This window comes from Ceratotherium simum, chromosome 17 (assembly GCF_057802395.1).
Source record: "Ceratotherium simum simum isolate JZ-2026a chromosome 17, ASM5780239v1, whole genome shotgun sequence".
In the NCBI taxonomy this organism is placed as follows: Eukaryota; Metazoa; Chordata; class Mammalia; order Perissodactyla; family Rhinocerotidae; genus Ceratotherium; species Ceratotherium simum.
In genome coordinates, this window is record NC_141916.1 from 50,661,389 (window position 1) to 50,680,065 (window position 18,677).

General features: G+C 32.0%; 1 protein-coding gene across 2 annotated transcripts in view; it reads left to right on the top strand.

The window, feature by feature from the left end:
- The first annotated feature begins 1,623 nt into the window (after positions 1-1,623).
- Positions 1,624-18,677, top strand: part of LOC101405540 (NKG2-A/NKG2-B type II integral membrane protein-like) — a 65,028-nt gene continuing 47,974 nt past the window's right edge. The window contains exons 1-5 of one of the 2 annotated variants that reach the window (XM_087442764.1): positions 1,624-1,827; positions 2,231-2,329; positions 3,436-3,587; positions 12,224-12,327; positions 12,562-14,223. In XM_087442764.1, the coding sequence (XP_087298890.1) occupies positions 1,641-1,827; positions 2,231-2,329; positions 3,436-3,587; positions 12,224-12,327; positions 12,562-12,682 (663 nt within the window). In that variant the 5' untranslated portion in view covers positions 1,624-1,640 and the 3' untranslated portion in view covers positions 12,683-14,223. Of the gene's footprint in view, positions 1,828-2,230; positions 2,330-3,435; positions 3,588-12,223; positions 12,328-12,561; positions 14,224-18,677 lie in introns of those variants that run through there. The other variant, XM_087442766.1, reaches the window with a different exon arrangement.

Below are 18,677 nucleotides of genomic sequence, written 5' to 3' on the forward strand. Positions count from 1 at the left end.
ATATATATGGGTATAAAAAAGCATAAAAGATGAAATATGTTGGAGGAGTTCTTAAATTATTCAAATTCTTGCCTGTGGAGAATTACAGTGCATACACATGCATAATTGTGTTTGTAAAATGATAAAATTTAAAGTGAAATACAAAAACCATCATGACAATGAACAGTTAACTTGGGATTTTGTAATCAATATAGATAGAATTATATATATTTTGTATTTAGCCCAGCCTTTAAAAATTGATTCAAAATGAATTCATCAAATCATGAAGGTCAAATGTAACTCCTCATACAGGTACCTGGATGAAATAAAAGTAGTTTGATTTTTATAAAAACCATGTTGGGGTGGGTTTCATAAAATGCTAATTTAAACTTAACTCTAAACAAAAAACTTTAAAAAATTGAAGAAAACATTGCAAAAAAGACATAACATACTCATAAGGAGACATCTACCTAATGAATTACTTTACTGGTTTAACTAATAGGAATAGGAAATAACAACATGGCAAATGTCTTAAAATAATAGTTAAAATAACTAACATATTATGGAGAATTTATAAAGCCCAGATTGAGTATTAAGTGTTTTACATGCATTCTATATTACATATTTTTACTCTCGCTTTAGATTAGTAAAACTAGGTTGCTAGTTCGATACTAAGTAACTTTTTAAAGGTCACACATTATCAGTTTCAAAGCCAGAATTAATTCCAGATCTGACGGCAGAGCTCACTGACTGAATTAATAAATTATATTATCGGATTTATTACAATTGGTTGCACAACTAAAGCTACCCTCACTGACTTAGACAGCCATAGGATCTTTCTGAAAATTTGAAACAAAAGTGTTCTTCCATAAATTATCTACACTCCTATTTATCATTTTATGGTTTCACATCTTTGCCATTGAATCAATTTCCCATTACTTGTGTTAAATAAGTATTTAAAAAATTTTTTAATTGTTTTGTTTTCATTATTTCTTAGGTTTTGAATAAGTTTAGTGTGTCATATAAGACTTTTCAACATAAAAATATTTCTTTAAATCTTTAATGATTTTTCAGATCTCCACAATCAGTCAAAGTAAATGATCATTTGATAACACTTCATCCCCTTTAATAAGTAAATGTAAGTTTCTAAATCAAACTAATTTAGTGTAGGAAATTACTATAAATGCTAACACTACTATTCCCCCAACTTGAGAACACTCATTTTCAACCATGAATGGATTTTAAAATTGTCATAAAACTTGGTGCACCATTTTTTTCCAATATGGCATTTTAATTTGAACCCAGTTATTCTAATAGTGTTAAAATGTTTCTGTGGAATCTGACTAAAATTATAAAGACATTATTCTTTATGAACTCCTTTATTCCTCACTAATTTATCGCTTTACATTTCTCTAACCAATAATCTTGTTTCAAACATAGAAAATCATTTCAAAAACTGCTTATTCCATCATGAAACATGTTTAAAGCTGTAAGAAAATTAGAACCACACTTTTACATTGTTCAACTGCAAAATGAGTACTATTACTCACCTCAACTCCACCCATTCGACTGTACTAGGCATCTTGTTGTTATATAAACCATCTATTAAACACTCTACAGTTTTCATAGAGCACAGTCCTTGACATCACTCAGCTGCAGAGATGAATAATCAAAGCATAACCTATGCAGAGCTGAATCTGGTTAAGGACTCAAAGAAACAGCAAATGAAACCTAGGGGCACTAAAAGCTCCATTTCAGTAATTGAGGAGGAAATAACCTATGCTGAATTAAACCTTCCAAATGCCTCTCAGGATCTTCAAGGGAATGACAGGCACCACCACAGCAAAGGTAAAACATTTAATAGACACACAAACAGTATCACTGTTCTAGGAAGTGCAGCTGAGGCACAGAGGTGCGGGGAAAGAGTAAGGAATAATCTCACCTATTTTTCATTTGTGAAGATCAGAGCTTGAAGTTGGAATATGGTATTCTAACATGAAATCTGAGGACTAATTTTATTCAGGCATTATTAAAATTTGTAGACTTGGACCAACAACTCAGAGAGCATTATATTTACTTAAAATGCAATAGTATATTCTCAGAGAAAGGTTACAATGATAGATGTGGGTTTGGGTGCCCTAGTTTATGTATATGATTCCACTGTGCATGTGGGTTCTCTTATGTGTAAACTGTCTAAACAATTGTCTCCATCTCCCTTTCTCAGTGTTTCCATTTCTCTGTTTTCCTGCAGATTTACCGTCATCTACATGGAAGCTCGTTGCTGGGATTCTGGGAATAATCTGCCTTGTTCTGCTGTCCGCTGTGGTAACAATGACAGTTGTTATTCCCTGTAAGTAAATTTTTGAAAGATTATAAGGGAACTTTTAATTTTAATGAATATCAGTGCCTCTATACATTTCTAATATTATGGAATAGAACTCTCATTTTAATGTATGCATTTAGACTAATTGTGAAGTGCTTATTCTGAATTTAAAAAAAGTATAAATAACAGAATGATTGTAGATAATATTTTATATATATATATATACACATATATCCTGATTTCATAACTCAAAGACTTGCTTTAGGAGACTGACAGACCTTGTTGAGGAATACAAATTAATTTTTGAGATTGGTTAAACCAAATACTGTAAGACCTTGTGACGTTTGGTTCTTTAGGCTTTGAAATATTTTTCCCCCAAAATTCACTACTTTATTATATTTTTGGTAAAATCATATTTTTCCAGATTATTCTAATTCTAAACAATATGCAAAATTTCAAAGTAAGAAACTAAAATTATTTTTATTTATTTAGATCAATATTATTTTGTATAAAAATTACTTGATTTTTCTAGCTGCTCTAATCCTGGAGTGGAACAATTCATCCCTGGTAACAAGGAAACAGAAAGGTATATAATGATTTTCAAAGTTCCGATATTAGTATACTTTTTACATTGTCTATATCTTAGGCTAGTTAAAAATGCTAATAGACTTTTTGGAGGACAATGAATTACAAAATCGGGTAATACATATTCACATATAATAATTATCACACAGTCTTCCTTTTTGTGCAGCAATATGAAGGAAATTCATTTAAAATCACCATACCCATTGTTGCTAATTGGCCCAAATTTTCTACTGATGTGAGATAAATAATTTTTCTATTCTAAAAAAAGTGGTTTTGTTCATTGAGTTTCAAGACAATATAGAGTGAATATTTTTGTTTGTGTGTCTCTTTATATGAGCATATAAATTAGGGGTTGAGAGGCTGACTCTTCTCTGTACGTGTGTGTGTGTGTGTATGTGTGTGTGTGTTTTGCTTTATATGTACCAGCCTGTGAGGGCGCATAGATATGTTATGTACACATATGTTTCTATCTATGCAAATATGTAGGTTAATTTTCATTTTTTAAAATTCAAATTGTTTTTGGATAACAATTCATAATCTTTCTTCAGCATATCATTGTGGTCATTGTCCAAAGGAGTGGTTAACATATTCCAACAACTGCTATTACATTAGTACTGAGAGAAAAACATGGAATGAGAGTTTGATGGCCTGTGCTTCTAAGAACTCTAACCTGCTTTACATAGATAATGAAGAAGAACTGGTAAGATTTTAAATGTTTCCAACATTTTATTAAAAGCTATTTCAGTCAATATTTGTGAAAATCATCCATATTTTTGTACATATTTGTAGTCTTTATTTTAAAGTCTCTTACTGTTCCACTGTTTGATTTTATAATATTTTATTTATATTTTTATATCACTAATGCACATTTGATAATTTCCAGTTCTTGTTTTTCAGAGAAAACCATCTTTCTATAAATGCTTTTTCTTTTCTAAAATCAACTTGCCTGTTTAATTTTACCATACATCAAGGAAACTGAACATAACACGTTTGTGCAGGTTGATTGCAAGTGAAAAAACAGATGCAGTTACAAATCATGTCATGAAATGGAAGTTTCAGACCCACAGCAGCCCGCCCCTGAGTGTACTCTCACCGCTTCTCCTGCCTCCTCACTTAACCACTATTCTGATTTTTCATATTTAATATTATAAATTATCCTTGCTTATTTTTAAACTTTATATAAATGGAACATTCAGTGTACATTTTTAATGTGTCTTTTACTCCAAATGATATTATCATATTATTACATTTATCTGTAGTTTGTTAAGTTTCACTTCTGTATTATATGATTATGAAATTTTGGTAAAATCATAATATATATAGATATATCCTATTTAATAATTTATTTCTATACAATATAGATATTGTATTTATAACAATATAATAATAATTTATAAATGTAATTATATTATAATTGTATTTCTGTATAATTATAGTATACTGTCTTCTGTGCATCAGAATGAAATTGCAAGGTCATAAATATAAGTGTATGTCAAATTTATTATATTATCATAACCTTTTTTTAGTTTATTGTGTAAATACACATTTTAATGAATAGTACCTTGAACCAATACTTAGTGCTATCAGGAATTTTTAATAATTCTGATTGTTGTATAACAGTATCATTATTACATTAGTAGACGTTTTCCTGATTACTATTAGATTGAACACATTTTTCTGAGCTCTTAATCATTAGAATATTCTTTTTTGTGAGAATGAGAAACGACTGTTTGTGTCTCTTGCCCATTTCTCCTATGTGGTGTCTGTCTTTCTCCTTCCTAGAAGTTGTTGCTCCTTTTTGCATATGAGACCATTTAGGATTTTATAAGCTGCAAATTGGTGTTTTGACTCTGACTTACATTTTTACTCTCATATTGGAGTCATCTAAGGACCAGAAGTTATTCATATTATCAGAGTCCAATTTATCATTTTGAGTGTGAATGATTATTTTGGACCTATTTCAGAAATTAGTCAAAAGTCATGAAGATAATCTACATTACTTTCTAAGTTATATCTTTTTATTTTTAAACTTTTACATTTAGGTCTATAATCCACCGAGCATTTATTTTTTGTGATGCTGGGAGGTGGAAGTGAAGTTTATACTTTTCTACATCATTATCTAAATCATGAAGCGTTATTTAGAGCAAAGGTGATCTTTTCTCCATAAATAACTTTATATATATATACGTAAATATATGTGTATATATAAAGTTATATATACACATATATATGCTCTAGTCTGCTTTATATAGATAATTTATCTTCTTGAAGTTTTCTAGTTTAAACTTAGGTTTGTGAGCAATTTTGAGCTTATTTTTGTACATAGTGTAAGGTATGGATAAAATAATAACTATTATTATATTAGTATTATTTTGCATATGATAGCCAATTCTTTCCACAACATTTCTTGACAAGACTATACTTTCTCCACTTAATCAGTCAGCATCTTTGTTGAAATCTGTATTCCATATATGTGTGGGTATAGTTTTGCACTTTTTAATCTGTTTCATTGACCTAGTTATCAATTTTCATGCCAAATCTATAATTTAAGCACTCTTTTTTTACCGTAAATTTATATTAGTTACATTAGCTCTTTTTCAAAGTTGTCTTTTCTGTTCTAGGACTTTGTATGGATGTTTCCTAATTATTTCTATCTTTTGAAGATTGTTTTGCTTTATTTTTTTTTACAAGCATGAATCTTAATTTTATCAATGCCTTCTGCATCAGAGTGATCACTTCATTTTATCTTGTTTACTTGGTTAATGTGATGGATTAATATTTTGGAGTTTGAAATGTAAATCCAACACAGAATTGCTTCACTAAATCTACTTTACTCATATTCCATTGTTTTTATAATCACTGAAATCTTTATATCTATTTATGATTGCCATTGACATGTAATTTCACTTTTTATGATATTCTCATCAAAAATACACATAACATATTTTATTAGCCTCATTCATCTTGTGGCAAGTGTTTTCTCTTTCTTCTACACTACAAGAGATTTTATAAGATTGGCATTATATTATTTTTGTATATATTGCTTATATCAACATCAAAATGATCTGCAACTAAGTGTGGAAAGTTTTTTGAATTACTGATAAAATTCTAATAGAAGTTGTAAGACAATTCTAGTATTTGTATTTCTTTTTGTTTTAGTTTTCACAAGTCTTATTTGTTAGAATGTCTTCCACTTTATGCCTATTTTAAAATATATTTTCATATTTTCATAATATTATGATAATTTTATTGAGGTCTAATATACACATAGATGGATGCACATACTCTACTCAACAGCTTACAGAATTTTCATCAAGGGTAACCATCACCAGAATGAGAAATTGAAATTTACCTGCACTACTTAAATGACCCTCTCGTATTCTTTTCTGCATTAAGAAATACTTTATAGAAATGGAATCATACAGTATGTATTCTTTATTTTTGGCTTTTTCAGGTAAAGCTCAACTTGTGAGATTCATCCATATTGTTGTAGGAAGTTGTAAATGGTCAATAGCTCCTTGCTGTTCCATTATCTGATTATACTACAACGTATTTATCTATTCTATTGCTGAGGCTCATGGATATTTGGGTAGTGCTCCATTTGGGGCTGCCACGAGTTATTCTGCTATACAGATTTCAGCATAAACTTTCAACTAAATATATGTTTATCATTTCTTCCTTCTATAACTTTGAGTCTTGTTTTTATAGTTTCTTGAGAGGGAAGCTGCTCAGATCATTCATTGTAGAACATTCTTCCTTTTGAAAATATGACAAAGATATGAATTTGCTCTAAGCACTACTTTGGTACACCCTAAAATTTTTTACAATTTCTCATTTATTATAAGGCATTTTCTAATTTTGCTTTGGCTTTCATCTTTGAAATATAAGTTTTCCAAAAGTGTATTACTTTACAAATGTGTCGGAATTTCCCATAATTCTTTCTTTTGTGAATTTCCAATTTATTGCTTTGTCTTCAGAGAATATACTTTGAATTATTTCAATCTTTTAAAATTGTTGATACCTATTTATGAACTAGAATACTTCCTATAAATGCCAGTTATATCAAGGTGTTTCATAGTGTTTTTACAGTCTTCCATAGTCTTACTGATTTTCTGACTAGCTGTTCTATCAAATACCAAGGGAAGAGGCTTTAAATCCCCAACAACAATTATTGATATTTTATTTCTCCTTTTAGTTCGGATAGTTCACTTCATGTACTTCAGGGTTCTGTTGCTAGGTGAATATATGTTTAAATTGTTTTACCTTCCTCTTGTACTAACAGCTTTAACATTTTAAAATGTTTCTTTTTTTTCTGTTAATATTTGTTATTTTGACAGCTATTTTGTCTGATATTACAATAGCCACTTCTGCTCACTATGGATGCTATCTATAGGGTGTATCTTTTTCCATCTTTTTACTTTCACCTAGCTTCCTTCTAAATCTAAAGTGTCTGTAGAGAGCATATAGATGGATGTTACTTTTTTATTCAGTACGACAACTTCTATTTTTTGATTGGAATGTTTATTCATTCACATTTAATGTAATAACTGATATAGTCGGATTTAGGTTTCTCGTTTGCTATTTGTTCTATGTCTATGTCTTTTGATCTTTTCTTCCATCTTTCCTGACATCTTTTGTGTTAAACACACGTTATCTTAGTCTTCCATTTTAATTCCTCTGTTGATGGTTTGGCTGTATTTTTTAAACTGTTTTTTGTAGTTGTAAATATTACAAATCTTTATTTAACTGATTACTATCTACTTGAATTTAATTCTTACTAAATTCCAGTAAAATATAGAAACACCATCATAGCTCCACTTCCTCTCCCCCTCCTTTGTGGTCTGAATATCACTTCTACAATTACTTGTACTAACGCCCGCTAGCACTGGTTTGTGAACACCAATTAAGCACATCCTTTCCAGCACTGCATTCATGATTTCACATTTGTGACTTGAAATGAGCTATTCTAGGTGTCCTTGCACCAGAGAAATCAACAAATGCTAAAAAATACAGTTTTCTTTCCTCCCCCAAGGTGCCCACTTAGCAATACAAGGTTTCACCCATATATGAGATCGCCTTAACCATAGAGTGTTATAATTATTGCTTTAAATAATCTTATTTTTTAAAAAATTAAGAGAAGAACACATATACACAGAGACTCTTATTTACCCATATATTTACCATTTCTGTGCTCTTCATTCCTTCTTGTCGATGTGAGTTACCATCTAGTGTCATTTATTTTTAGCCGAAAAATATTTTGGAAGGCAGTTCTGTTAATAAATTCTCTCAGTGTTTTTGTGTGGTGTAAGATCTTATTGTATCTTCTTTTTTAGAAGGACTTTGCTGAATTTAGAATTCTTGTTTCAAGGAGTTTTTTTCTTTTTTTTTTCAGTACTTTTAGTTCTTTGGACATGTAATTCCCTGCCTTTTATTCTTCAATTTTGATGAGAACTCACCTAATAATCATGTTATTATTTTCTTATATATAATTAGCAGTTTTCCCACTACTGATTTCAAAAACACCTAACATAAAATTTACCACATTACCCACTTTTTTTAGAAATAGACTTTATTTCCTGAGAGCATTCTTAGGTTTACAAACCAAAATTGGGACAGGTACAGAGATTTCCTATACATCCCCAGGGTCAACACATGCATAGCCTCTCCCATTATCAATATCTCTCATCAGAGTGGTACATTTGTTACAGGTGATGAACCTGCAATGACACATCTTTATCATCCAAAACCATAGTTTGCATTAAGGTTTACTTTTGGTGTTGTACATTTTATGAATTTGGACAAATGTATAATGACACGTATCTGCCATTATAGAATTATACAGAATAATTTTACTGTCCTAAAAATCTTCCATGGTCTCTCTATTAATCCTTTCCTCCTTGCTAAATTTTGGCAACCACTGACTTTTTACTGTCTCCATGGTTTTGCCTTTCCAGAAAGTCATACAGTAGAATCATACAATATCTTATAGCTTATTCATTACTTTTTAACTATATCATGCATCTTAACCAATTTGTTTTAGTTGAGTATCTTTTTTATGTAAGTTTCAACTGTAAAACATTATATTTGACATTGTTTACACTACAAAGTGATCAAATGAACAGTTGAATAGTGTTGACTATATTTACATTGTTATGGAACAGATGTCTAGAACTTTGTCACCATCTAAAACTGCAACTCTATGCCCATTGAACAATAAATCTCCTTGTCCCCTCAACCTCCCAACCCTTAGCAATTGCCATTCTACCTTCTGTTTTTATGAGTAGCACTATTTTAGAAACCTCATACAACTGGAATTACACACTTTTCTCTGTGACTGGCTTATTTCCCTTAGCATAATGACCTGGAGTTTCATCCATGTTGTAGCATGTGACAGGATTTCCTTCCTTTTGAAGACTGAATAATCTTACATTGTATGTGTATGTCACATTTTGTTTATCCATTCATCCATTAATGGACATTTGGGTTGCATTTACCACTTGTCTATCTTGAACATTGAACATTCTTGACTGCAATGAACACGGGTGTACAAATATCTCTTCAAGATCTTGCTTTCAATTCATTTGGATATATTTCCACATGTAAGATTGCTGATTCATATGGTAATTCTATTTTTAACTTTTTGAGAAAACTCCATACTGTTTTCTATGATGGCTGACCCATTTACATTCCCACCAACAGTTTACAAGTTTTCCTTTTCCTCCACATTCTCATCAATGCTTGTTATTTTGTGTTTTTTTTTTTTAATAGTAGCCATCCTAATGGGTATAAGGTGATATCTCATTGTGGTTTTGATTTGTGTTTCTCTAATAATTAATGATATTGAGCATCTTATATGCTTGTTTTCCATTTGTATATCTTCTTTGAAAAAGTATCTATTCAATTCCTTTGTCCGTTTCTTAATTGGATTATTTATTTTTTTGTTGTTGAATTGTAGGAGCTCTTTATATATTTTGGATATTAACCCCTTTTCAGATATGATTTGCAAATATTTTCTCCTATTCTCTACCTTGGCTTTTCATTCTTGTTTGTGTCCCTCGAGGCACATAATGTTTTAGGTTGATGAAATCCCATTTGTCTATTTTTGCTTTTGCTTCTTGTGTTTTTGATGTCATATCCAAGAAATCATTGCCAAATACAATGTCATTAGCTTTCCCCTCATGTTTTCTTCTAGGAGTGTCAGGTCTTATGTTTAGATCACTAATCCATTTTGAGTTAACTTTTGTGTATGGGGTAACGTAAGCTTCCCACTTCATTCTTTTGCATGTGAATAGCCAGTTTTCCCAGCACCATTTATGAAAGATACTGTCCTTTCCCCATTGAAGAGTCTTGATACCCTTGTCAAAAATCATTAGACCAAATTTCCATGGGTTCATTTCTCGATATTTGTTAAGTTGTTTCCATAGAGGAATGAGGGGCTGAGGCTTTCTATTCCTCCATTTTGCTAATGTCATCCTCCTCCAATCTGGAACAGATTTCAGAAAAACGTGGATTCTGTGTGAGGTAATGCAGCTCAAGTGCTGCTGGAGGTGAGAGATATCTCACCCATTCCCTGATTTTCACGCTGACTTGATAATTACCTAATACTTCTGCTTGTTCTATCAAAATTATTTTTGTTTTTGTCTTTCAAAGTTCTTCAGTCCTTTGGTTATGACGTTTTCAGATGTGGATTTCAATGTGCTGAGTCTATTAGTATTTCTGAGCTCCTTGGGTCTATAAATATTTTTAAAATCAAAATTAAAAAGTTGTTCATTCATTGAGTCTTAGAATAGCTTTTCTGTCCCTTTCTGTCTGTCTTCTTCTTCTCAGACTATGTTTACATCTATATTGGTTTTCTTGATACTGATTCAAAGGTCTGTGAACTGTATTAATTTTTCTCTATCATCCTCTGGGATAAATGATTTCTATTACTCCATCTCCAATTTCATCAACTCTTTTTTCTGCATCTCAAATTTTCTGTAGAATCAACAGAGTAAATTTTTCATTTCAGGTAGTGTATTTTTCAACTCAGAATTTCTATTTGTTTAATTCATATAGTTTTTATTTCCCTAGTGATATTTCCTACCTGTTTTGTCACTGCCACCACATTTTCATTTAGTTTTCTATATAATTTCCATATATTCATAAAAATTATTTTAAATATTTTGTCTAATAAATCTAACACCTTATCCCAATAAAAGATTTTATTATCTGATTTTTCTCCTTGATTATGACAGACAATATTCAGTTTCTTTGCATGTTTTACATTTTTTTAAGGAGACATTTTTGATAATATACTATAGTAAACATAGATTCTATTTTTTCTTAGATTTATTATTTTTTGTAACTTGCATAAACTTTTACTGCAGCTCCTTCTTCTCTAATGTGTGCCTGTGATATTTCTGCTCAGTTTTTTTCCAATTCTTATTGTTTATTTCTACTTTTTAGCCAGGAGTCCTAGGGATTGCCCTTGTGATTGGATAGCTTAGTTGCCAAGCAATGATTTTTCAAAAGGCTATATTGAAATACCACGAGTCAGTTTGGCTTCCAAGCTCTGTCAATTGATGTGTGTGTGGGTATCTCTGTGTGTGTTTTGGGGAGTGCTCATTACTTTGCAATCAGTTCTCAAGTCTACTTTGGTTTTTACTTTTTACTAGATCATCTTGGTCTCTTCTACACATGTACACATTTTTCCATCATCCAAGAATGTGTAGAGCTTATGTCATCTCTTCTATTGTACTCTCAATTTTAGTACCTTCTCATTATATTTCTAGTTGGCACTGTGTGTGACACAAAGGAGATCACAACCTTGGACAAGAAAAAGTATGAGTTTCCCTCATTCATTAACCAGCAAATTCAGCACTTTGAGCTGAAAAGTAGTGGGCTATTTAGTGACCCATTCCCCTCTGCTAATCAAGTCTGCCCCTGTGGTGACAGCACCACTAATTGTTTTCATTCTTACTGAAACTGTAAAAACTACAATTCTTCTTGCTCAGTGAGCTGGGTTGGAGAAGAGAGCAGGCATGGGAGTAGTCCTAGGCAAGAAGGCTACAAATTTGCTTCACTCTTACTTGAATCTCTAACAGTTTTTCCAATAATAAATACTTCACAAATTATTATTAATCTTTGATCAATTCTCAGAGCCCTGAAATTGTGTCTTTGTCAGTTTACCCTCTGCACTTAGTCATACTAATACATTTTCCTGATATGTCCATTGTGTAACATTATATTGTAAATTGAAAGACTGTATAAATGAAAAAGAATTAACTTTGTTATTACAAAATTCAAATTAGTATAAATGCTCTTTTGTGGCTTCTCATCAAATTTTGTTTCTCATAGAATTTTTTGAACTTCTTAAATGTTTTCTCATGGACTAGAGTCTCCCATAGAACCAATAGTGATTTATGGATGTGGCCAAACGGCTCAACTTTCTCGTCTAAACTGTAAGTTTCTTGAGAATTTTTATATTTTATGCCTTGAAGGAAGTAATCTTAGAAAGAAAAAAAGAAATAGATGAACAATATATAAACACATTTATTTAAGTGTTTCCATAGAAAAATATATGGGAAATATTCAGATTTAGGTAAATAACCGCTAGTCTAAATACATTGTTTATTCATCAAAATATGAAGTTATATATTACCAATATTAATGATATATTATTCTCTGTATTTCAGGTTCTCAATATCATCAGAAAGGGACAAAAATTGTGCATTTTTTAATTTTCGAAAAAATACACTTTCTCCTGCATCTTGTTTGGAAAAAAAAATATATGTTTGTAAGCACTCAGCATTTTAGCTTACCTAAATTTGATATAAGGCTACTCTCACCATCTATAAAGAACATATTTGTAGTTTCCTCCAAAGCCATAAATTATTTTCTTAGAGTTAATTTTTCAAGGTATTATTTTTTGGAGCAGTTTTAGGTTCACAACAGAATAAAGAGAAAGTTACAAATGTGTCTATATACCCCCAGTCCCCACACATGCATAGCCTCCCTCATTATCAACATGACTCACCAGAATGGACATTTGTTACCTAGGATGAATCCACATTAATGCAGCACAATCACCTAAAGTCCATAGTTTGCCTGAGGCTTCACTCTTGGTGTTGTAGAATTATTTTTAATTCTTTATCTTTATTAATTTTTAAAATATATACCCAGGTACATATTATACATTTCTTAATCTCATGCTATTTATTAAAATAAATCATGTATAAATTGCAAATAACAATATCTAGAACTTTTATTTCTATCCTCAGTAAGTTGAATAATTCCATTCATATTTTCAAATTAGTTTTTTTTGTCCTATCTTTGAAAGTATTGAAAATGAGGACTTAACAATCTCAGGGGGCAAGGTGTATAAGACAGAGTCGAGTCAGGAGACAGAAACCAGGGGAAGTTTGATACAAAGAATTGTTAACTATTTGTAGAGAATAGCCTACTAAGAGGGGATAAAATAAAATTACAAGTCTACCGTAGGGTTAAAGGAGAGTACCCAAAGAAGGAATCACTATGTAGCCAGGTCTACTCCCTGAGGATGGGTTTTAGAAATCACGGAAGACAGTGTGGGTGCAGACAGCTTCGTGGCAGTCGTGTTCACTGGATTGCCCTGGGACAGAGTGGTTCCTCAGTCAGTGGGTGAGGATGGATCTCAGGCTGTGACTGGGAAGCAGGAAGACCTCCCTACCAGAGTGTCAGCAAGCCGAGGCTGGAGGGCAAGGAACTATGACTGGGACTGGACACAAAACTTGCTGGAGAGGGAATACCACAGGACTTCCTGCATCATGCAGCTGGAAACAGCACCATAGCAGCCAAAGGAGAGAAAACACCATGAACCAGGAAGAAGAGCCCCTTGTCCTGCACTGTCTCTCCAGCGCCTTTTACTGACGAAACATCATGTGAGCCTACAAGGGAGAAAAGTTTATAAGATCTAGCTCCACTATCTCAGAACAGGGCAATGAAGGATAGATTTGGAGCTGAGAGTAATAAATTGTTAATTGGCACTCAGGGTTACTATGCAACAACCAGAACATTGCTGTATAAGAGTCATTTGGATCTGCCCCACTTCCTCAGAGAATGGAACCAACTTGTATCTTCTGAATCTGTTTTAGGGCAGCATTATCAATGGTTAGAGGCTTTTTCTGGTGGAGATTGGTATTTTCATTGGGTTAAAACATTTGATATGTTTTACATATCTTTTTATATTTCTCTACTAGTTTTCAAATATTTTGGAAGGTATTTCTTTTATTAAATTTTCTGTTGCTCCCACTTCTGTCATTGTTTATTACCATGCTTAGAAAATACTTTGATGGAACAAATAAAGTGTCAAATAATGAACAAAATGACTTGAAACAATAAAAATATTTGTGTGGTCAAACAGCTAGTTATTGAACAAATTGAGATAAACTTTAGTAATTGGACAATGATTCAGAAATAAATCTGCCATAATTCAGTTACAAGAGTGATAGATCATACCTTTGATTATTTTTTGCAAAATAAATTAAGATTTCATATTTATTTATCTCTTTGAGCATAGACATATCCTTTATATTCTCTATAATTATTCCTTACATTCATATAGAGAAAATATGTGAATATTTAAATTAATTTTATATAATATGTAAATGGCAGCTGTAACAAATTGCTAAAATTCTGTTACAAAAATCCAAGATGGTATTGACATTTAAAAACAAGCATTTATTTCTCATCCGCTCATTTGTGGTTTGCCTGGGTTTCAGTTGATGTAGGCTAGGAATATATGGATTTGGCTCCAAACAATAGATTCAGCTCAGACCTCTTTTTATACATTTATTCTAAGAAGAGTGGGCTAGTTGGTACAAGACCTTGTAAAGCAGAGATTATCAGCTCTCAGAGAGCCAAGTAGAATGTGCTTCTTAATGCCTGGGCTCAGAACTCATAAGCTGTCACTTTCCCACTCCCATTGTATTGTCAAAAGAAGTCACATGGCCAAACTTATCATGGATTGTGTGCAAAGTATACTCTTCTCATAGTGGTCAGAGGGAGGAAATGTACATTCACTGAAAACTAATCTAATCTACATCATAGCCATAGGAATATTTTTCTCATTATATTTCATGAGATAAATAAGTTTGTTCTTAAAAGAAAAATATTGGAAAATAGAAAAAATATTAGTTCTTTTTTGACTTCCCATCTAAGTTTTGTTTCCTCTGTGTCAAAAACTCTGGTGAAGTGGTTTGTATAGTGGTAAAGATCGTCATCTAGATGCTTTCACCAGGGTCCTTGATCCATGTACAAATGGGAAGTGAGCAGTGTGGCATAAAATTTAAGCACCAGGTCATTTGAGTGTAAATAGTACAAGCATCCTGTTAGCCCTATGATGTCACTATGTAAACATTCTGGCTCAGTTTCCTTTTCTGCAAAATATGATAGAAATAGTATCTTATCCACAGAATATTTGAAGATTTTTTGAAAAGTACTTCCTGGCACATAGGCATTCACTAAATCTCAGTCATTTTTATTTAAACCCTTTATGCTTCCATTCTATCACCTGTGACACCATGGCCATAATTGTAGCCACCTAATAAGGCTGCTCTGAGGAATAAATAATATAATGCCTAAAGATCCTTAAAATAAAGCCTAACCATATTAAGTGTTTGTTATATGTGATCTTTTTATACTTTGCTTCCCCAAATATTCAGTAAAATTTGACTTCCAAGAGGTCTCAAGCTCTAAAACTTTATCTTCCTTCTTTCACCTATCAAATCTCTACTTTTTTGTAAATTAGTTTTAGTCGGGTGTCAAAAATATAATCTGGTGTAACCAATTCAATCATATATGTGAAAGATATTTGCATTTTAAAGAAGGCTATGACCAATTCAATACACATTACATATGGACAACAAACGGGAGTAATTTTTTATTGGACGTGCATTCCTATTATTGAAATCAAATTACGATAACTATCTTTTTTCTTATTGGTCAAGAGCCCCAGTCTCTTAGCCAATGTGTTATTTTGGGCATATGTAAAGGCTATTTTTTTGGAATTGAAGAAATTTTTTAAGGAACTGTCAAATTTTGGCAAGATAACCTCTAACAGCTCCTAGATTTGGGACCAGATGAAAGTGTGACAGACTCCTGGGGGAAGAAGAGACTGAAATCCCCTTTTCCTTCCAAAGTTGTAGTATCCCATTCACATATGTGCATCTCTTACCATTGAAAATGGAGAAAAGTAATAGAGAAGCTGCTTACTACATTCTGATGAGGAGAGCCTCACAATTGTCTCCCAAACTATTTTTGACGTATTTAAATCTTGCACAGAAAAGATGCCTAAAGTTGTACACGTGTCCATAATAAGCCGTGGGAATTACTTGGTAGAGTGAGCTTAGGTCATAGCCCTAAAAAACCACTTGATATAAATATAGGGAATAATATCGGCAGATGTTAAACTAAGGTGAATTTAGACTAGAAAGAATCAGAGAGAAGTCAGGAATATAAAAACCAAAATGGTAGTTTTCTTTGTGTCTAACTTTCTGAGAAGGTGCCTTCAGTGTGGAACATAATGGCCTTGTGTTCTGGACTCCAGAATTAAACAGTCCTCATTTCAGCACTAATTTCAGAGGATAATGGTGCCCCTTTAACATTTACTGTCTGTTGGAGCAGAGTAGAACGTGTGTTCTTTACAGACAGCCAGTTCAAAGAGAATGCAGGAAGGACTGGTTTATGTCCATCTTGCGTTCCAAATTTACTGACCTCAAAATTCTATTTTCTGGTAATTAATGAGTGTAAAGTTATGGATAAAATAAGATATTAGCATTTAATCAGTGTTATGCCCTACACTTTATGGGTCTCCTTCCTTAATTACAACCATTGTTTCTTTGTGGCTCCTCCTAAGACAACATGTAAACATTTAGCTTTTGCTCCCTTAAGGCTCTGAACTGGATAAAAACCATGCACTACTGAAATGAACCAAATGTCTTTCTGTATCCAAGGTTTATATGTTTCTGTTCGATTTCACCTTCTGTTCCAAATTACATATGTCAATGTTATCCAAAATTCCCTGTCAGAGATTCTGGAATAAAATTCAATAGCATCATGAAATTACTATAACAGTAAGATGTATAAACACATACAAATAATAAAATGCCAGCAATGAAGTACCTCAAATTTTAATAGGCAGTATAGAGATCTTGAGTTTACCAGAGGTAAAACAATTACAGATCTCTTTCAAATTAAAGTAAAAAGACATTTAAAGCCAAAGGAATTTGGGCTTCTGCTTCTGGTGTGGCTAAGTAAGTTCCTACTGGAACCTACCACTGATAACAATTATAAACGCTGGAAGAAGTAAACACACACACAGACACACCTCCCTGGAGATTAAGTGGGAAACCATAAAGAGTTTTGCAAAAATAGTTCAAACCTGGATGAAGAAAATGGCACAGTGATAGTTACCTGTTTGTACCATTTTTAGCCTGAAGGCAGACCAAATTCAATTGCATTTATGTGACTAAAACTCCAACAAAAACCTTGCAGTCTTTCCTATCTCAATAAAACAGAAGATAGCATTGAAGACAACCATAGCCACTTAGACATGATGGTGGAATCCCTGAAAAGACAGAACCAGAGAGTGAGAATAATAAATTCAGTCTATAAACTCTGCCCCAAATTCAGGCTGCCACCAGAACAATCTTGTGTGAAAGAGATTGCACCTGAGGATAAATTAGAGAACTAACATGATATTTGAGCTGCCAGCCAAGAGACTGTTTTCAGTGCCAGTCCCCCTAATTAACTGCCTTCTAAAAAATAATATCAACACTCTTCAGAGAAATATCAGTGAACCCTGAGTCCTCCTAGGAGATTCAAGATTTAAAGTAACATATTAATAAAACCAGAGAAATGTGACCTGTCTCAGGAGAAATGACAATCAAATAAGACCACTCCCAAGATGAACAAGATTTTTAAATTATCAGACAAATATTTTTAAAGCAGTATGAAAAGAATTCTCAAGGATGTATAAGAAATATACTCACAATAAATAAAAAGATAAGAAATCCCTGTAAATGGTATAAAACAAAACAATTACAACAAAATATAGAATATATAAAATAAAAAATTCTCTTTACTGGTTTCATAGCACAATGGACATGACAAAGAGTCAATTAACTGTAACGTAGATCAACAGAAATAATTTTATCTGAAGTAGAGAGCAAAAACACATTTTAAAAAAGTGACCAATGAGATAACATCGAAAGTTGAAACACATGTAATTAAAATCTTACACGCAGGAGAACAAAACTTTTGGCAGAAAAATATTGGAAGAAATAATGTCTGAAATGATACCAAATTTGTTGAAAAACACAAACTTAGATTCAGAAAGCCCAGCAAAACCCAAACAAGATAAGTTAAGACTAAATAATGAATGGGTACCTAATTGTTAAATTTATGAAATAGATAAAAAGAAAATATTGAAAGCAACTAGAGAATAATGACACTTTATAAGCCCAGAAATTCATTAGAACTAATGAAAATAATAAGATAACACAGTATTCATCTCAAGAAAAAGATAAAACCTACCAACTCAGAATACCATATCAATGATATCGTTCAAGAATGAAGGTAAATTAAAACATTTTCAAAAACTACTAAACACATCCATTACCAGGAGTCTTGCATTACAAGAAATGCTACAGGAAAAAAATTCTTCAGGTTATCAGTTATAATACTAAATGGAAAATTGGGTATTTGAGAAGGTAAGAAGAGAATGAAAAATTGTAAATATCTGTGCAAATGTGAAAGACTCTCTTCTGTTCAT